General features: G+C 40.5%; 1 protein-coding gene across 4 annotated transcripts in view; it reads left to right on the top strand.

The window, feature by feature from the left end:
* DENND5A (DENN domain containing 5A) overlaps positions 1–20519 on the top strand; it is a 62877-nt gene extending 42358 nt beyond the window's left edge. For 2 of the 4 annotated variants that reach the window (XM_071427948.1, XM_071427947.1), the window contains 14 exons: positions 949–1080; positions 2608–2760; positions 3595–3699; positions 5914–5998; positions 7372–7456; positions 8432–8560; positions 11119–11240; positions 13083–13228; positions 13859–13977; positions 15113–15294; positions 16097–16179; positions 17371–17494; positions 18332–18500; positions 18723–20519. In XM_071427948.1, coding sequence (XP_071284049.1) covers positions 949–1080; positions 2608–2760; positions 3595–3699; positions 5914–5998; positions 7372–7456; positions 8432–8560; positions 11119–11240; positions 13083–13228; positions 13859–13977; positions 15113–15294; positions 16097–16179; positions 17371–17494; positions 18332–18500; positions 18723–18906 — 1818 coding nt within the window. In that variant the 3' untranslated portion in view covers positions 18907–20519. The remainder of the gene's footprint in view (positions 1–948; positions 1081–2607; positions 2761–3594; positions 3700–5913; positions 5999–7371; positions 7457–8431; positions 8561–11118; positions 11241–13082; positions 13229–13858; positions 13978–15112; positions 15295–16096; positions 16180–17370; positions 17495–18331; positions 18501–18722) is intronic. The other 2 variants (XM_071427950.1, XM_071427949.1) reach the window with 1 other exon arrangement.
* Positions 20520–21299: the final 780 nt, after the last annotated feature.

Raw genomic sequence — 21299 nt, 5'->3', positions numbered from 1 at the left:
TATAAAATCTGTGTCAGAGCATTATCTGGTATGTCCAATGCACAATATGACTGTAATCATAGTTCTGGATAAAGATGCATAATTTAATGTGTACATCATAGCTCTTTAGTGCAAGGCCAGTGGAGAAAATGGGGTTTTCCCTCTTTGTTGTCAGTGAATAGATTTGTCAAACACATTTCAGTTGATCATTATTTCAATATAAGCTAGAGAGGTTTCCTTTTAATTTGACATATGTACTAATCCTGAGTATTCCTTCAGTGCCTGTACAGGACTTTGTCACTAATTCTCATTTAGCTGTGCCCCAACCAACCTGTGATCCAAAAGGTTGTCATAGATGTCCAAAATATTTGTCATATCACTCTTGTCTCTGGGGTGAAAACAAAAGCAACTCCTTGATGGCAGTAATAGGAGCAGAAGAGCACTTTTGAGTAGAGTGGGTTCAGGAAATGATTTTCCTCAAAAATGCAGCTGGTTCACAGCTGAGAGATGTTGTTATCATTTGCATTTTGCAGCTGCTTCCTGAAAGAGCAAAGTTTTCTTGCAGTCCTTGTGTAGACCAGTCTGCCACTTTAATACTCTTGGTCTAGGTAGTTTTTGCAAATTTTCATTTAAATGAAACAGATAAAATGTTGACAGTGGTGCAGGGAGTAGTTGAATCTCTATGCATCTTGAATATCCTTGACAGTTTGTATTGTGTTTTGTAATTCAGCAATGTGTGTTCTAATACTGTGTAGCCAATATAAATGGGGATTTGACCTCTGGTGAAATAGCAGTTTTAAGTGTCTCAGCCCTTAATAATGCTGGATAAAAAATGGGCCTTTTCTGAAAGAGGAGATACTTTCCTCCTCACTCCAGAGGTGTGGGTTATAAAAATAAATTTACCTTTTTCTCTTAGCCAAGTAGTCTCACTTGCACTTTGGTCTGTGTCCATTTTCTCTCCCAATGCAGAAATACATCCAGGAAGCCAGGAACCTGGGCAGCACCATCCGGCAGCCCAAGCTCTCCAACCTCTCTCCTTCAGTAATTGCACAAACAAACTGGAAGTTTGTAGAAGGCTTGTTGAAGGAATGCAGAAATAAGGTAATACAGAGAATAATCCTGCTCTTCTGCACCTCATATCCATCCTTTCTGGACCATTTTGTATCCAGCACGTTTGAACCCCCCCACTTTTCTGCCATCTGTTTCTGCTTTATCCCTGTAAGGATTTTTGCATGGTGGTGAGAAATTAATGAAGAGATAATGTATTCAGAAATTCTGCAAGGAGCAGAGACTTTATCAAGTAGATTTATGATAGAGATTGAATATTCTGAAGGGTCTTTACCATCCTGCTGCCCAAGTCTATTATAGCACATTTCAGTTATAACTAATGAGACAGTACAATTTCAACAGGAGTGAATAGTCCAAAAGAGAGGCTTGTGGGGAAAATACAGCAGCTTTTCTCATAACTGTATTTCTGAGGTGTATGCTTTTAAGCACTTAACAAAGAAATTTGGCATTGATTTGTAGACATGCTTCACCAGTACATATTTGACAACATATTAATCTGAAGCAAATGTTAATGTTTATAAAAATACAGCAAAGAAAATAATTATGAAATAGACACATTCTTGCTTAAAGTTAGTGGAGGTACTACAGTAATTATATAGAACTTTTCATAAAACTCTATTTAGTATGTGCATCTACTTCTGATTTCACTTTATGGAACTGCCCAAATAATCCCCATCCCTTAATAGAGGCGCAAGAGATGGTGAAAGTTTTTGAAGGTGGACTTGGCTCTGTGAGAGTGAGAAATTGCCAGAGGGAATGAGGGGCAGAAGCAGCCAGGGACTAACTTGGACTTCTTAATTTCCAGCAAGACTGTGCAGAGGTGCTTAAGGGAGTATTCCTCATTTAAAAGTGAGTCCAGAATAGGAACAAAGATGAAAACGTGTAAGAGACGAGTGGAACTGCTTCCCTCACCATTTTTTCCTCCAGTTGGCTGTATGATGAATATATGTATTGTGACTGGATGACTGTACTTGAGAAGCTGGTGAAAGTTTTGGTGGGCCGTATGAAATTGTGCACAGTTTAGGAGAATGTGGCTCATGGGGAAGCTCAAGAGGTGCACTCCAGAATGGGTTTGGTTTAATCCAAATGCCCTTCTGGCAGAGCAGCATCTCCCAGGAACGAAATACCTGTGCTACTTGGAAACACTTGGGTGCATTCACCTCCCCTGGGAGGAGGGGGACAAAGTGTGCTGCTCTTGGGGAGTGCATCCAGTAGTCACCAAAGTACCCATGATCTGTTTTGTGGCCTTGCTGCTGAGAATCCAGCTTGTTAATGTGTGACCTGCTGTTCCCTTTGTTGGGGTCACTCTGTGGAGAATGATGTGCCCATTTGCAAACCCTTTTTTTTAGAAAAACACAAGATGAGCACTGCTGCTGTCCTGGCTTGAAAACCAGGGATAAAAGAAGAGCAGGTCTGCACTAGTGCCAGAAATACATATATACAGCCAGTTATTCTGCCAAAACTTTATCATGTGCTTCCTTATTGGTCATTTTAAAAGTGTAAGTGATCTTGGAAGTTCCTGGGAGAGATTTACCTCTCTTTTACCTTGTCCCTTTTGAGACTAAGAGGATGTTGGTTGAGAAGATGGGTCGAGAAGCTGTGGAGCTTGGTCATGGTGAAGTGAATATCACAGGAGTGGAAGAGAACACCCTGATAGCCAGTCTGTGTGACCTCTTGGAGAGAATATGGAGTCACGGTCTGCAAGTCAAACAGGTGAGGAATAAATATTCCTGTACATTGCAGAGCACACTTGCCTGAAGCTGTGGTATGCTGTTCCTCTCTCTGCTTTCAGAGAACACCTTTAGTGTGTTTGTAGATGTGTTAAAAGACTTGTGTGTCCTGCAGTCTTTTTTATGTCAGTTCCTACCCCCTGTGTGTCTCCATGTTGTGGGATATGTGTAAGTGCACTTGCAGACGTGTTCCACAGATGACTTCTTAGAGGACTCCCCATTTAACCTGGGGTTTTCATTTGGTTTGGTGGGTTTTGGTAGTTTTCTTTAATAGGATGGTAAAAAAGACTCCAACTATTGCTGTGTTCTTAATGTTTTTGTTAATGAAGTTGCATAGGCTACAAGGCAGCCTATCCTAAAGGTGCTCTCAGTGGGATGGGGGAATTGTTTTCCTGAAGGATAATTTAGTACTTCAAAGTAACAGTCTTGCTATTCTAGTACTTCCTGGGGGCTGTAGGGGTACTTAAATTATGATTACAAGATCACTTGCTAGAGGTGGTGGGGTTTTGTGTGAAATTAATAATTGTTTTGCTGTTCTGTTTGGAGTCACTTGTGGGACAAGATGGAGTTTGGAGGCCCTTTACCAACTTTACTTCTCCCTTGTACAAAGGAGTAGCAAGGGTGGAGAAGATTATAATTTCTTTTTTTTTTTTTTTTAAGAATATATGTTCATAATCCAGACAACTGTAATCCAGTATCTCTGTTCCCAGCAGCCAAACACCAGTGTTTAACTCTGCTCTCCTTCAAACTATCCAACAGTTTTCTATGTGAAGATTTATCATGTGATTCTCTCCCTTCCCTCTTGTATATCACTTAGGATAGAAGCTGTACTGCTTTCATCTTAGAAGACAGAGCATCAGTTTACTCTGCTTCAACCCAGGTTTGGGCCTTTCAGAGCAGCAGACGGCCAACCCTTCATAAGGTTAATGCTTTGGATTGATTGCAGATGTTGGCAAGCAGTGCTGAATGCTGGAATAGATAGAGTGGTGGAATAGAATAGAGGCCTGATGGAGGAAGTGCAGTGTATCTCACAGTATGATCCACAGTTCAAAAAAAATCAAAAGTAAAAAAAGCACCACCAGTTGTCTGTGTGCTCTGGCCTTTATGAAATATGCAAAAGCCTGCTGTTTCATACATTGATTTGATTTTATTGTTCAATAATGAGCCAAGGAAGACTCTTCTTTCTCAACTGACCATAGTAATGAGGATGGCTTTCCTTCCACCCATCCCTGCTTCTCCCTCTTCCCTGCTGATGAACCCCAGTAGTCCTACATTAGCTTCCTACTGATTTTTCCACGTGCCAAGGGAATCCATGCCTTCCGTTGTCCCGAGCGATGCAGGGTGGTTGTGATGCAGGATCTAATGGCCGAAGCAGTCTGGACTTTGAGAAGGCCTTGGTTATTCCCTTGCCCATTCTCTATCCCACTACTTTCCTTAGGCTGTCTTCCTTCCCCTATAGATCCAGCTTGCCTCATCATTGCTATTTGGTGAAGTTAAAGGAGAGGTCCACGGTGCTGGAGGAGCGGGCAGGCACTGCATGAGTCCTCACATCCATCATGGTTGTTGGCATCACTTTGCTGCAGGACCCTTTGTTGCTGCTTTCTGTGATCTGTTGCAGTTCTCCTTGCCTTGGCAGCTGGTTGCTGAACACTAGATTGTGTGTGCATGTGTGTGTTTATTGGGAGAAAAGACAGTTCTGGATGTAACTCTTTGCTGGGTGATATTTTCATGCTCTTTTTTATCTGTTTATAATAAGACTTGAAGTTTTGGCTTTCCATATTGGATCTGTCAGGTACACACAAGACAGAATGGATTTTTTTAATATCCTCACCACTGGATGCATATTTTTGTATAGATTTGTCATCACAGATGTTACAGACAGTCTAGGATTTATTCTTCTGGAGGCGTGCCACTTCTGGAATAATCCCTCATGGTCAATAGTTCATTATGTCAACTGCAGGGAGCTATAGGATGGAAATGGTTAGAGATTTTTAAATATAGTTAAAAAAAGAAAAAATTAAAGATGATCTGTCATTACTGCACTTCTGGGAAGGCACTTAGATAATTTTTGATGAAATTGATAGTGTGGAATTGGACAACTATTGCTTTACAGTCATGGCTTCTTTCTGCACAAAGCTGTAAATAAAAATATGGCCTCATAATATGACAGCTTTTCTGAAATGCAGAATTGCTAAATCTTCCCTGGGATTTCAGGTTAATACAGTACTTTAGGAAGATAAGTAATACTAATTATCTGTCAGTAATTCCAATTGATGTGCTGGAGAGCTTCTGTTTGCTTACTGCTGCCTTTCTGCAGGTTTGCAAGCTTATGGTTTATTATGTGAAATATTTTATGATGAATCCAAGAATCTTTATAGTTGCCCAGTGATTTTCTCACTCTCTGCTTTAAGCCACCAGGGGTTTAAGAAAGCAACATAATGAGCAAGGTGCTCCTTTTAACATCATATGATGGATTTATCTTGGCCTAAATATTACATCCCAAATTCTGACTTTTAAGTTGGTTTTACAATGTGTAGAACTGGGGTATTTTTACTGATAAGCTTTCACTGTCCTGCTTCTATGTTGGGATATCTTACTGTGTTTGTGATTATGCAGGTGCTTTGCCTGATGAAATTGAAGGGAATCTTTTGAGGTTGTAAAAATGGGCAGCATTTATCCTTAGCCCTGAATGACCCCGAGGGGAGCAGGACTTGGCCTGGGTGAGTCTTGCTCAGGCTGGCTCTGTGTCCCTTGTCATTTACTCTGGAGAGGCAGAGAGAGAGACCCACAGGACAGGTCACAGCCTCAGATTTAAGACTCTACAGCGTTTTACAAGCCTTTGAATGTTCTCTTGTCATGGTAATGAACTAGGAGGGAAGAAGTTCCATTGACTTCTTCCTGTTACCAGAATCATTAGATCCCAGGAGTCTGACTCTTGCTTTTCCTTCTCAGCCTCTTCACAGCTCCCAGGCTCCTCCCACTTTTGTCTTATTTTTGGTTTTCACCATTGAGTTTATAGGGAGAAACATCTTTAAAGCAAGTTTTTGTCATGGCTGATACTTTCAATCATGTTTCAGACTTTGTTTTTTTTTTTAATTCAGCTGGTAGTGATTTGTTTAATATTTTTTCATTTTAGGGAAAGTCTGCTTTGTGGTCTCATCTGTTACATTACTTAGAAAACAGACAAAGAAGAACCACATCAGGCAGCTTCAGCACCTCAGGTAAGATAGGCATCTGCTGGAAGAAGATGATTAAAAGTTGTGAGTAAGAGCTGCCTGCAGATTTACACCAAGCAGTTTTTTCCTCTGGAAATACCCTTCACTCCATGTAACTGAATCAAATATTATGGCTACTACAGGTTTAATATGGGCTGGTATGTTGTCTCAGTATGTTTTATGGAAAATAAACTGGTTTGTATTATGCCCACTTGTTTGGGTCTGGGATCTGACTACCATGGTAGTCAGGAACCCAGAAGCAGCTGATGCTTCAGAGATAGGCTTTGAAATGGGTTGCTCTGGTACATCATCCTCCATGAGACACACAGGCCCTGCATGGCTGCAGAGCAAATGATCTTATGGGTCAGGGTGGAAAACAGTGTAAGCACAAAGAATTGTGCTCTACACCCTGAAGTTCTACATTATGGCTTGAAAAACAACTGAACAGGAGGCTTACTGTTAAAAACTTCAACTGAAGAAACATTTTTATTTTTTGTTGGTTGAACTGTTGTAGTAGAAGCAATATTGTGCATAAGATCCACTAATAATATGTTTCTAGGATTGTTAATGTAATTTGTAAAACATTACTTCTTGTGTCAGGTGTGGGCATAGGATATAAATTTGGAGAGAGCAATAGGTTTGGAGGAGGCAGTGGGAGCCTTTTATTTTTTATTTAAAGCTGCTGTAAGCAAAGATTTGAGCATTAGTAACGTGCACAAGATCCTGTAAGCAATCAGAACTATAGATTTGGAAATTTTATGGTCTCCTCAATGTCCCTTAGTTCATAGTGGTTTTGTGTATCAGAATAAGTCACAATCAGTTCCTTGCTTTCTAACTTGAGTTTGAGGGCAGGGACTGTATTCAACATAGAACTTCATTCTGGAGTGTAATTTGAAAGTTAAGAGTAATAATATTGCTTGAAAACCCCAAAACGTGATATTTAAAAAGTGGTGGTGCTACAGGAGTGTGCAAAGTAATAGCTCAGTAGCACAGAATGTGTGGTGTACTGAGTACAGCATATTTAACACTTTTCTCTGGTGTCAGTAGTGCCACTCAAGGTCACTGCACAGCAAGAAAGCAGGGCAATCTTTAGAAAATAATACTTGATTACTATATGTCTTAAGCCATTTAATGTCATAGCAATCCCAGCTGAACCTGCACTCAGTAATGGGCTGGTGCTCAGTGTGTGCTGATCTGTAGAACCATCTGTGTAGCATTATTAGATTTTCTTGTAATTTGGAGTGGAAATACAGCCCAGTACCTTCACAGTCACCAGCAGTACAAGAGCGTAAATTGGGGTTAATTCACCTTCTTAATATTGATTTTAGAATCTTTAGATGGATTTCTGCTAACAAGAAATTGTTTTCTTCTCAATCTAGGAATACTTCTTGATTCAGAAAGACGAAAGTCTGATACAAGTCCAGCTATGTCACCTCTCAGAATCTCTCTCATCCAGGATATGAGGTGAGTTTGAGCTGTTACACAACCCAGAAACCCCCTGAGATCTGCACACTTGTTTCTGTGTCTGCTGTGCACCATCCTGTGTTTCATGCAGCAGGAGGGGCTGTGGGGAAGGAACTTGTTGAGCTGTTTTAAAGTAAATAGTTCAGTGTTTTCATTGACCTTTACAGAAACAGGTTCCATACTGAGGAGCTTTTATATTGTCTGAGCTATTAACTTAGGGAAATACCATGACAAGGTTTTCATATTTTTAACATTTTGTGTATTGGTTTATTTCCACAGAGGTGTGGGTGTAGTGCTTGTGTTTCCCCAGTCATTGCTGAGTTGGTTGCAGAGTTCTGAGACCACTTTTGCTTCTCAGGGAAGAATGCAGTTTAAAGAACTGGTTTGATCTAAAGAATGGGTTTATCTAACATTCAGTATTGTAGTGTGAATAAAACTACAACTTCAGCCCAATGCCTTCTTTTCAGTACACTGAAAAAGCAATATGCAGAACTTCTGAAACAACCTTGACAGGAATTGTCTTTTCCTTCTTTTTCCTTACAGCATCCATTTTTTTTAGTAGAGAAGAGTGAATTGAGGATTTGCCTGCCTTTTTAAAATATACCATTTGTGTCTTGTGTGCAAGAAAAGCTTCTACTGAGCATGCAAAGACAGTGTTTAATTTTCCAAAGCATTCAGCCATAAATATTGCAGTGATAAGGTCCAGAATGAGTCCTAAATCATGTGAGACAATGGGCCTGGTTTAGAATTTTGTAAATAGGGCACTGCATTGCAGATATTTCCTTTTCAGGCTCTTTTTCTCTTTGAGCTAGATTGCAGGGGTTTTTTTATTGTGCTGAATATTAAGGTGATTATGTTTCTTTTTCCTGTAATTTACCTGATATTTTGTGTTCTTTGGAAAACTTCAGCTGAGCTTGGTTCAAAAGAGCTGTCATGCTTTGACAGTACCAAGCATGTCTTTTTGTTTTATTCCAGGCATATCCAGAACATAAGTGAGATCAAAACAGATGTTGGCAAGGCCAGAGCCTGGGTTCGCCTCTCTATGGAAAAGAAGCTGCTCTCCAGGCATCTGAAACAGTTGCTTTCAGATCATGAACTCACAAAGTAAGATGGGTTATCTTGGGCAAAGCTTTAAAAAAAAATTCTATGTAATTGTTTGGGTTCAAAAATCCAGGTATTCCTATTTTTGCATCTGCTTAGCAGTGTGCAGAAGGCGTGGAACAAACTGGCCTTCCAAGTGTGTGAGCTGCTTGGGAATTAGGGTTCAGTGCTGGGGTTCTTGACATGTGTTTTTACATTTATAGCCTGCTCAGCAACATAAGGTGATTTGCTTTCATAATAATCACACACAGTGTTTACTGTGTGGAAATTAAAGCCATAGTAATTGTCATGAACTTTAATTGAAGACTTCTGTCTGGACACAGCTTAAGCTATGCTGTCTGCTCTTCCTTTCCTCTCTTTCCACTCCCCATCTTCCAAGGAGTTTCTTCTCCAATCCCCCTGAACCCCAACAGCTAATAATTTGAGATTTGCCTTGTCTTGTATTGTGTGGGACTTTCTGATGAAGCTGTGGCCTTAGTGAATAAGGAAAAGCTGAAGGATGGAGAGAGGACAGCTAATAAATCTGCCTGTATGTCCAAATTAAGATTAAGCCTCTCCAGTGAAGTCAACAGTTCGGATCAGGTTAAATTTAGCAGTGCTTGTCCCATGCAGAGCATGTGCTGTGAGAGGACTTTCCACACACCACTACACTCCATGGACCCCCACAAAAGAGAAGGAAAAAACCTCTTAACACTGGCCAGTGTTCTCTTCATCTGTCAGGCAGATTCTGATTCTCTGGAACAGAGGGAGACTGCAGCAAAAGTATGTTTAAAATGAAAATGACAAACAAAGGAGCAACTTGTACAGGATGACATCAATTCTCTGTAATCCTGTGTGCTTTGTGCTGCATATTTACATCTCCTACTGTCATGGTTTAACACTGGCACAATGCCAGTGCCCCCATGAAGATACCTTCTCCCTGGTTTCATGGCTTTCCCCTCCCCCTGCCCAGCCAGCAGCTGGGCCGGGGCAGAGACCCGAACTCTTTCCCGCCGGAAACCCAAGAGGCCCTCCCAGGGGAGAGCTCTGCTTTTAACCCCGTGTTCTCAGAGGCGTGTCCATGTCCCAATGGCCAGGTTAAATGCCAATATTAAAGTCTGAATATCCATTGGCCAAAAACACAGCATCCCAAAAAACACATTTCCTGTCAAACCACCACACCTACTTAGAGAGCTGTTGTAGGCAGAGTGGTTTGAAAGTGTGCCCCACTTGTTCTTAGAGGAAACAGTGCTGAGTTCAGTGAGGTACTAAAAGTAATGGTGCAACTTCTGCCATTTTACAGTTAACAAGATTATGTGTTGTTCCTTTTGAAGCAGCTGTTAGGTGTTTTAATTATCCCATTCTCTTTACTTCACATTTGTTGACAAATACAAGGAAAATGTTACATGTTTGGTTTTTTCTAGTCTGCCAAGGGAACAGGGAAAAATCACATGTCCTGAGATCTTTGTGTGCCCAGGGAAACAGAGAAACCTTACCCTTTGAAGAGACAGGACAGCCCATACCCTGACAGGCTGTCAAACATGTGATTCAGATTGTGCAAATGAAACACAGACATGGCCACCTTTTGTGAGACTTTTGTGGCTTTGCCACTCTTGTGGCTGCAGGCAGGTCAGGTTAATTTAAGGCTCGGTCTCTTTGTTTTCATTGAACATTTCCTGTCAGTCTCTAGTGTCAGGTTTGTTATGTGACTGAGAACATGCCTGTTTGTTGACAATCATTGATTTGTTTTGCAAGTTTCTGTCTTGTGACTTGCTGACTTTTTTGTAAATTGATACCTGAAATTGAGGGGAGTTGTCAGGATGCCCTCCTGGCAGGAACAACCTGTCCACAGCTGGGTCAGCATTTCTAGTACCCAATTCCTGCATTCTGGAGAGTTTAGATATTCTTGCAGCATCAGTTGGATTTTGATACATTTTGGCATGCTCTTCTTTTATGATTATGCCCAGCACTTGTATTATTTCTTGGTTGCCACCTTTGCACGCCTATCATGTTGGTTATGTCATGAGCTGTGTATATCAACACTGAACTATTCCCTGGATCAATGTGCAGGTTGTTGTATATGATCACCTATAGCTAAATACAAGCAGATAGCCCCAGTTTTTGTCTTATGTCCTTTGAGAACAGTCTGTCATACATCATGTGCTGGAAAGCTCTCCCATGGCATCCTCTGCTCAGAAGTAACTTAGGAAAACTCTCTTCACTTCAGTTCTGTCATTTTACATGGTTTAAAGAAGTCAGAATATTTTTCAAGAAAGTGCAAAATTCCTTTTTCCATCTTGGGGTGTTTTTGGATGGGAGAAGACCCTTAAACCAAATGTTACATTTGAGAGGTGGAAGATAATGAGAGCTGGACTGATTCACTTTGGAGATGTCAGCCTTGCAGAGACTCAGCGTATCTCGGCACGCTGTAAACTTTTGGCTCTCCCAGTATCACTTGTATCACTTCTCATTTGTAATGGCTTGCCCATTATTCATAGTGTACCTAATAAATGTGCACAGTAGAAAACATTTCACTGGAAGCATCTTGTTGCTGTGACAGATTATGTGTTTTGCTTTGTCAGGAAACTCTACAAGCGTTACGCGTTCCTCCGCTGCGATGATGAGAAGGAACAATTCCTGTATCATCTCCTGTCATTCAATGCTGTGGATTACTTCTGCTTTACCAATGTTTTCACAACAATCTGTAAGTATTTGCTTTCCCTGCAGCTCTGATGTCTAGATTTGGTTGAGTCCTTGTCCAAAATTCTAAATAGCTCTGAGCAACATGCCCTAATGTAAATTGTTCTGCTTTTTTCCCCTGGGATCCAGCTGTGTGTGCTGTATTGCTGTTTCCAAGATCTTCTCTGGTGGGCAGGAGTTTCTGTCCCTGTCACTTTTGTTTCTAACTTAGTGAGGTACATAGCTCTAATAATTTTAGTTGGGGGTGAGTTCTCAGCTGAAGTTTTTGTGGTGGGCTTCATTGCATGATACTAAATAATAAGTAATAATAATAGTATGGGGTGTTCACTATCAAGAATATTAATGCTTTCTTAATTAAAAGAAAACAAACCTTTCCTTTTTTCCTTTTTTGTGCTCAGGCTACTTTGCTGCATGCCTGTCTGTGGGTTTGGGGTAACAATGAAATGCCCGTTGAGGGTTGCATCAGAACTTGTCAGCATTTTTTTTTCTTCTAGTTGTTAAAAAGATACCCTAGAGAAACTTTTAAGCTATTGTTGATAACTATAACACTTAACTGTGTTACAGAGTTCTCAAAGATCTGTGTGCCTGCTGCCACAGGACGTCACTGGGAAGGCAAAATAAGGAAAGAATTTAGCAAGGCTTATGAAATTGGGGGTGGGATATGTGAAAGGGCTACCCTTGGTGGTGTGTTGTGATTCACACTTGTGTGTATGAAAGACAAAGCAAACAGACATCCAAGCAAAACAGCTTTTGATCTTGCAGGCAAGTTCTGGATAATGTGAAAATCTGGTCTGCTGCATGCAGTTAAACTGTCACTTACTTTAGGACTATCAGCACAGAAAATAAAAAGGGAAACATTTTAATTCATTCTTAAATGCTGTGAGCATTGGGCTTTTAAGAAAATCCAACCACCAAATGCTTTCTCGAGGGCACTGACAGCTGAGGAGATGCTGAGGGAGAAATGCATTAAATGCCTCATCTGAAAAGCCCTGACTGTAATCTGCTTAGGCACTATGAAAGAAGGGCAGGAAGCCAAGAAACACAGTGACCATTCAGAGAATTGGGTTTTATTATAAAAGGTTGGCTAACAGAGGGCTTGGCAGATGCTGGGTGGTAGAAGAGCACATGCCTCGAGAGTCAGAGGGGGGACTGCAGCTCAGATGATACTGCATGGAATTACTCACAGGTCAACCAGGGGTCCAGAAAGCACTTGAGCTATGTGTGTGTGGTGCTATTTAGAAGGGAAAAAATTGCTTGTTCTTTTGAGAGATTGATAAGTCCTAACGTTAGCATAACTAAGAGTGACATGGCAGAGAGAAATGTGCAGCATTATGCTGTGTTTTCACTGGATTTGTTCAGCCATGGCAGTGAATGCTGCTGCCCTCCATGCCTGTGAAGAAAGGCTGCAGTTAGTGCCTGAGTGGGACCTGGGGGAGTTGTACAGTGTCCTGAGCTACTGTGCACTCCTGGGTACAGGAGTATCATGTCTTTACTTCCTTGTCACTAAGCTGAGGATAAGTAAGTCTTTGTGCCGTGTTGTGAAGTTGGTAAATAAAAAGGGATTACACTCATAAGAAGGCATTATTCCATCCAAATTTCTTTCTTCACTTGACACTGTTCTGCTGTCAGCTCTGCTTCTTAGTGGCTGCTGTGTATGTGTACACTTCCCCATTGTCAGTCAGTGCTTAGTGTGTGTCAGCATGATTAACTGAGATCTCTGATGTTCTTTTAATTTCATGGTACTGCAGTGCTGTTTTATGACTTATCTTTTGCTCCTCTCTTGATTAAAGAGGTTACATAATGATTCTTCTTCATTTCTGAAGTGTTCTTTCTTTTGTGTTTGCAGTGATACCCTACCATATCTTGATTGTTCCCAGCAAGAAACTCGGTGGCTCAATGTTCACAGCCAATCCTTGGATCTGCATTTCGGGAGAACTGGGTGAAACAGGAGTCCTGCAGATTCCCAGGAATATATTAGAAATGACTTTTGAGGTTTGTGTTACTTGATACAAAACCTGGTTGGAGTGTTCTGTTTGTTCAGTTTCAAATTCTTCCCTTGCTGTACCACCTTGAAATCTGAAAGGGTGGCAGATGTGTCTGTGCTCCTGGTCCAGTGGTGTTTTTTGTATTGTTCTTCACCTGTGGAATGAATGTGGAATATCTTTGTGGTTAGTCACAGATAGTTTGTGCCTTTGCATAGCACATTTAACCTATATTTAATAACATGCAGAGCAAAATGACTGACAATTCCTTAGTGCAAGGGATAGACAAGGCTGTCTTTATGTTACAACTGTGGGAGGTGTCATATCCTCTTCTGTTGGAAAACAAAGAAGTGATTCTGCTCTGATTTTTCCATGTATGTTGTGTTCATTGGGTAAAATTGAATTGAAAAATCTAGTTCAGCTGACGTGCTCTGTGCAGACCAAAACAGTATTTAACAAAACAAGCAAACAAAACCAAGTAAAGCAGCCTACCACTAAAAAGCCCAGAACCAACCATGCAGTCAGAAACAGGAACCACATTGCTGAGTTTCTGTCTGAGCACGTTCCCTAATAGTTTATTCCCCCAACATGCTTCTTTCTCTTTCAGTTTCCTCTGACAAACTCTTTGTTTAATTTGCAGTGCCAGAACCTGGGAAAACTGACCACAGTGCAAATAGGACATGATAATTCAGGGCTGTATGCCAAGTGGCTTGTGGAATATGTTATGGTCAGAAATGAAATAACAGGGCATACTTACAAGTAAGTATCATCCTGACATTTCATGTGGGGTAAGTAGAATTCCTGCAGGGAGCTGGCACAGCAGGGCTTGTTTGATTAGAAAGGTCTGATCTCCTGGGACTCTGTGTCTACAGTTGCCTTGACCCGAAGGCACAGAAAGATTGTTTGGCTTCTGGCATTAAACAAATCCTGGTTCTTCTGAATTTAAACAGGGTTTGCAGTTTGCAGATGCTCATGACTCATATCAGACTGTTGGTGGAGAGGATGAGTTGACTGTTGTGCAGCTTAGAAATAATCTGCCTTGAGCCCAAGGAAGAAACAGCAAGTCAGAGCTTGCTGCTTACCAAATATAGGTGGTATTTTCTATTAGGTCTTGATACTCCAGGTGTTACAGAGACACCTTTGGACACAAGCTGGAACACAAGGCCTTATGAGTGTTAGAAACCTGTGTTTACATGGGGAAAAGTAAAGGAATGAAACTTACAATGAGAATTCAATTTATTTGTGTTAGATACAGCATAGTTTGATGCCCTGTCCTTTGTTTAGAGAAACTGTCAGACTCATGTTGATGTCAAATTGGTGGATAAGTCCACTCAGCTCTCCATGCCAGTTCATTTGTAATTAAATGAAGAGGGAAGATTCTCTTTTTGGATGCTGTTCAGTTTTCCAATTAAGGTGATTAAACTGCCATCAACATTGGTTCAGAAAAAGTGATAATGAGCAAATGAGCATGTGTGTCTGATTTAATACCCCAATTGAGTAGAAGTACTGGTGTTCTGGCATTTAAGCATATGTTTGGGCTGTGGGGTTTTTTACAGCTGGCTTGATATGTAGTATATTCAGTGTATTTCTTCACCTTTTTTTTATGGGATGTAGTAGGATTTCCCCTTTTACCCATTTTTCCTCAAATCTTGTTACATGTGGGACTCAGGTAAAATCTGCTTTGTGGGTGGATCATCTCCTGCAACACTCAGCACAAACTTTTGCTGCCTGTGCTGGCAAAAGCCAAAGCCAAGACTTTATTACTTGGTCCTGGGTGAATGAAGTCTTTCTGATAACTATGCTAGCAGGATTTGGGCTTTAGGCAACTGCAGCTGAAAGTCTTTGGCATGGAATTGAATCTGGATTGATCCATGTATCTCCCTGGTGTTGTTAGGTTTCCCTGTGGAAGGTGGCTTGGGAAGGGAATGGATGATGGCAGCTTAGAGAGAATCCTGGTGGGAGAGCTGCTGACTTCCCACACGGAGGCTGATGAGCGCCAGTGCCGGACCCCTCCCCTGCAGCAGTCTCCAAGCATGATCAGGAGATTTGTCACTATCTCACCAAACAATAAGCCAAGTGAGTGCTGGGGCTTGTCCTGTCTTGTCCTCTTCTACATCATCACCTGAGGGCTTGCAAACACAACTGAAGTTTGGGGAGGACCTGTGAAACTCAGCCCAGTGTCCTGCTTGAACTCCAGCTAACTTCCACATTACAATCCTGGGCATCGTGTTCTGTCTACTTAACTTTTGAAATCTGAAAAAGTGTCACATGTGTCTGTGCTCCTGGTCCAGGGGTGTCTTTTGTATTGTCCTTCACCTATGGAATGAATGCTATGGAGGAATGTAGAAATTTGCTGCCCTTTCTCTGTCCATTGTGGGTGAAGAATCTTGCTAGTGGTTTCTATTCACAGACTTCTCTTTGTTTGCTCTTGAGGTCAGTGTTCTGTGGTTCTCTTATTCCTGATAAATCAGGTGGTTCCTTTGTTCCCAGCCATACTTGGGTTTGCAGCAAAACTATCACAGGAATTATTTCCAGGATGCCCAGATTTGTCAGTCCTAAACAAAGCACTGCTCCTTTTCTTAGCTTTGGGTCCTGGTCTGACCATTCACATAATGTGTAAAAACCCTTTCCACTGTTGGTGTTTTGAAACACCACTGTGTTAACTTAAATATAAAACCAAACCATCTCCATTCCTACCTCCTCAACAATAAATAAAAGTAGAGCTGGGTTTCCATTACCCACAGCCCAGCACTGTTTCCTTAACAGAATGAATTATATTGGTTTGTGCTCCTCTGCTGTGCTTTGTGTTGTGCCATAACCCTCACACACAAGGTTCAATTTCTGAAGCTGTAACTGGATATATTTTTGTGTTTTGCAGAGTTAAATACTGGTCAGATACAAGAAGCTATTGGTGAAGCTGTGAATGGTATTGTCAAGCATTTCCACAAGCCAGAGAAGGAGGTGAGGGGTTGTTGTCTGTAATGGCACTCCTGTCCTAAAACTCTGATTAGTAAACATGAGAGGATATATAGCAGAAGTAACCAAACTGAATGAACAGCCATGTGCTTGAGAATTCCTGAAGTGCAGCAAAAATGAGATACTGAGATAGTACAGCCTCAAATACCTGTGTTTTGCTGCTAACTGGAGCATTTTGTTAAATTGAATGTTAACATTCTGGTATTGGAAATTGTGCTGTTAGTCAAATCCTACCAAGGATTCTACCCATACACTCTCAAGAACACTGCCTACTGTTTAGTTTGTTCTGAATTAACTGGCATTTTACATCTGCATTGAGTTCTAAGTAGGTTTTTAATATCTGTTTTGCATTATCCTTGCTACTTAAAACATGAAAACCCATGGGCCATTTTAAAAAAAGGGAAAGAAACAAAGGGCACCCCTAAAACACCCACATCCCCCAAGGAAGTGAAGCAGAAGTGCTCTTCAAGACTCTTTTGCATTACACATGTGATCAGCTGACACAGCAGTGATTTTTCTGAAACAAACCTAAGTACCATACCCCTGTCCAGCCCTTGTGAGCCAGAGAGATGTAGAGCAGTGCTGGATCTGCATGGATGGATCTTGACAGTCAAGATTTTTTTACATTCCTGTGATACCTGACTTCTAAATTCATTATGGTATGACAGATTCATATCCAGTGTAATTCTAGTCAGTGATCACATTGATAATAATCTCAAGTGGTCATGCACTGCTTTTGCAGAATAGAATTTACCATCATGTGCTGAAGCAGGACTTTGTTTTTTACTGAGCATTAAATGTTTTTGTTGATAAGAGGCACATGCTACACTGGGTCTGTGATCTGTTACTTAAAAAAAAGAGGAAAATATTTTCATAATTTTCTTTAGTGATGATTATTATAGGTAAAACCTGCTCATTATCTTGGCCTGTTTGAGGCTTTGTTTGATGATGATGATGAGGCCCTGACAAAGCTTTCCTCAGCCTCATTCTTGGAGAAGTCAATCCATTTTTGAATGCTCAGGACTTGTTAGAACTGAGCCATCCTGTTCAGGGTCACTGTTTGACAGCAGACTTAAACTTTAGGCATTTGTTTATTTAAAAATTTAATGGGACACTTGTGTCCCAGAGTCCCAAGGTGAGGTGATGAATGTGTGTGCTTTCTGTGTGTGCTGGCAGAGAGGCAGCCTGACCCTGCTGCTGTGTGGAGAAAGTGGACTTGTTTCAGCTCTGGAGCAAGTGTTCCAGCACGGATTTAAATCACCAAGACTCTTCAAGAATGTCTTCATTTGGGACTTTCTAGGTGAGTAGGAGGATGACATCCCAGAGCCTGTTTGTGTCTTTGAAGCACATCCAGCTGTGTTCCTTATCACTGCTGTTGTGTCTCAGCTGGTGTGAAGAGCAGACTTCTTGGAGGCATCTCAGCAGCTGAGTGGCCATGAGGGCTCCTACCTGCTCATCCTGCTGTGAGAGAGTCTCTGTCCTCTGCCAAAGCTGACTCTGTACTTGATGCAGCAACTGGGCTTTGTCCTTCTGGCAGTTAGAGTGTAAAACCAACTTCCTTACAGTTACAGTGTAAAACAAACAGAGGTACATAGGGTGGTGAATTGACATGGGGTAACCTTGTTGTTAATTGAGCACAGTGAAAGCAAGAAATCACACTTGTAAGAGGTTGAGTTGTCTTTCAGAGCACAGCAGATGGATCTAGTGCTGTTGTATGTACTGGACATTGTAATAAAGGGGTTATAAGCATGCATTTTTCACACAATGGTCTAGATCCCTTGACACAAAGTTAAACAAATCAATTGAGTTCACCAACACATTTTTAAAAAGGAATTATTTTTAATAATGTTTCTATATTTTGAGTAGCTACTTTAACATTGCCGTTCCTCTTACACGATCATTTTACTGCACTCAAATTCAACAGATAGGTGAACTTCTTTAGCATTGTTCAGAGGGAAGGAAATGGAATCCCAGTTTTATACAGGGTGAACACAGGACTGAATCAAAGAGAAACAAACAGGGCCTAAATGTAATGATTTGGGAAATTCATGGATGAGCTTTGATCCTAGGCCTTTTAGTTTTAACTCTCTCCTAAATGCACTGATGAAACTTCATTATCTCCCACCATTCTTTTAAGAAAAAGCACAAACATACTATGAGACCCTTGAGCAGAACGAGATGGTCCCAGAAGAGAACTGGCAGATGAGGGCCAGGAATTTCTGTCGCTTTATCACTGCTATCAACAACACCCCCAGGAACATTGGGAAGGATGGCAAGTTTCAAATGCTGGTGTGTCTTGGAGCCAGGTACAAAAAAACTTCTTTATAATTGTTGATGTTACTGATATTTTAATGAAATGAAAAAGATGTTGCACTCGGGGCAGTTACTCCCCACTCCCTGTCTCATAAAGAGAAGGGGAGAGCACGGTAGGTCTGCTTAAAAGCAAAGAATAAAAATGATGTCTGTGCAGATGTGAAATTAACTTGGCTTTATTTTTATTCCCAAACTGCCCACTGGCCCCTTGTCAGAGACCACCTTTTGCACCACTGGATCGCCCTGCTTGCAGACTGCCCCATTACAGCCCAGATGTATGAGGACATAGCCCTGATTAAGGATCACACGCTGGTGAATTCTTTGATTCGGGTGCTGCAGACCTTGCAGGAGTTCAACATCACCCTGGAGGCATCTCTGGTCAAAGGAATCGACATCTGACCTCCTGTCCCACAGGAAAAACTGTCTTTACAAACACAACAAAAAGCAACAAGGAGTGAATCTCGTTAGTATGCAAAAGTTCTGTCTTGCCAGTACATTGTATCGTGAACTCGTTCATGGCCCAGAAAGGCAACTTTGACTTTTCTTGAAGGAAACTCCAGAAATAGTACAGGCAAATGGATAGAAGCTGTAAACTCAATGTAAAAAAGAGGATTTTGGTATAAATCTATTTTAGAGTTTATTTGCTGATTTGCTTTTTACACACTTTCATGTGAAAGAGATAGAGATGAGTATTGTGCAGCTTATTTTAAAGCTGCAGTATTTCCTTGCCATAGAAAATGTGCAGTGAGCCTTTCAGCATTCTGTGAACTTGCCTTCAGATATGCTGTATGTCATAGACCCCAGTGTATACACTCCATTTCTGCTGAGAAGGTCATTCTATAGTTTTTAAACTAATATTTTATATATTAACATTATTACCAATGTTTGATTTTTAAGGTGTTGGGTCATGTTCTGCTGCAAGGGAACTACAGATCTGATCTGTGCTTTTAATAGCTCCAAAGCACTGATTTGTCAACAATTATTTTTTTCCTTTATTTTTGTTGTCAGTATTATTTTTAGTGAAATCCAGGAGACTGAACCGTGAAATGTCCAGAGATCAAAGTAATATTTTTCATATTGGTACGTAATTGCACAGAAGAAGAAATTAAGTCTGTTTTTTAACTGATGTTTTTTATTTATTTAACCTATCATTGTGTTTTGTAAGTTTGTCTTTAAAAAAAAAATCTTCTATGATACAGCTGGCTATATTATGTTGCAATTCAGAATTTACAGTGTAGCCCACTTAAATGAAAAACCTGGAATAATTGTTCATAACACAAGAACATTTCCACTTAAACCAGCCTTTTGAAGCTTGCTATATGGTTGCTGCTGGTAATTCTCTTAACTGCTAATAAAGAGGAGCATGAGTTCCCCAGATGCCAGATGACTAAATAAAAATCTTTATGCCCCATCTGAAGTAATAACAGTATACCTTACTAACAAGTATAAGGATTTCTTAATGTTTCTGAAAGGACAGTGATATTAAGGTTTTTTCTTTTCCTTTTGAGTGCACATGTCTTGGATCCCATTGTCACAGTCTGCTTCATTTGGGATGCTTTTGTTTTTAGCAAAGAAAGTTTTGGCCATTTCTGCTATGAAACAAAAACATTTTGAAAGCTTAATTTATTGGAGATCTGGAACTTGGCAAATGCCTAAAGGCATCTCTGTTCATTTGAATCCTCTGATAAAAATCTCTTTGAAATGAATATGTGACTTAAGAACAGGCTGATTTATCAGCATCACAAATTACTGTACAGAAGTTCAGGGCTGTGTATTTAAGAGGTCTCCACTGTATAAACTTATCTCAGTATTGTCTCTCTTTGGAGAAGCAGAGTCCAAGTTTTTTGGTTCATACAATGTTGTAGCACTTTTACTTTACCTACAGCTTAGTCACATCTTGTGATAGTTTTATTTCCATAATTTATGAGTATAGCACATGTATTAAATTTTTGACTATTTTTAATTTTGTCCTATTTATTTCATTATTAAACTGAGAAGTTCCTTTGTCACTACTTATCAGAGCAAGATTCTTCTTTGATTTCACAGTAGCATTAGGAAGATGTGAGGGCAATGTCTGAGCCACTCCTCACATGGGGTGGGTGCAAATTCTTTCACACCTTGCAGGAGCGTTTCACAGGAGCATTCTGTGTGTGCAGGTTTGGTTTTGTTGGTGGTTTTTTTTTTGTTTTTCTTCCCACTTTGGAAGGGCAAAAATAAAAAAAAAAAGTTTTACTGCATTCTAAGAATTTCATATATTCAACTTAATATGTTAGGATAGTCTTTTTACACCTGTCCTAAATTGTTTATGCATTAATAATAGCAATTTTTTTTGTTTTATTTTGGGGTTTTTTTTGTTAATTTGTTTTCTTTTGTTGTTTTTGTTTCAGCTGTCTTGACAATGACTTTACTAGGCCTGTGTATTTGACAGGGAATATTAAGTAAGAAAGGAAGGTTCCATAGTTTGACCTTAACACTTGAGTTGATCCTGTTAAAACCATATATCTCATAGTATTAAGGGTGGATTAATTTTATCTGCATGAGGTAATTACCCTGAACTAAGGTTCTTTTCTTTTTTTATCTTTTTTTTTTCCTTCCTTACACAAGTTTACCTAGTGAGACATGATATCATTGGCCTAATGGCTGTTTTGGTGTGGATTGTTTTGCCCTCATTAGGACAATTTGAGGTGTCTGGGATGGGCAGAGGCTGGGATTTGGTGATTGCCAGGGGTGGGCTCCTTGGCTGGCCCATGAGGATGGTGCTGCCCATCAGTGAGAGCACCCTGAGTTCTGGC

The sequence above is a fragment of the Agelaius tricolor genome, unplaced genomic scaffold, assembly GCF_023055355.1.
Source record: "Agelaius tricolor isolate 1412-34295 unplaced genomic scaffold, bAgeTri1.0.p SCAF_5, whole genome shotgun sequence".
Taxonomy (NCBI): domain Eukaryota; kingdom Metazoa; phylum Chordata; class Aves; order Passeriformes; family Icteridae; genus Agelaius; species Agelaius tricolor.
This window is presented reverse-complemented; position numbering and strand designations above follow the sequence as displayed.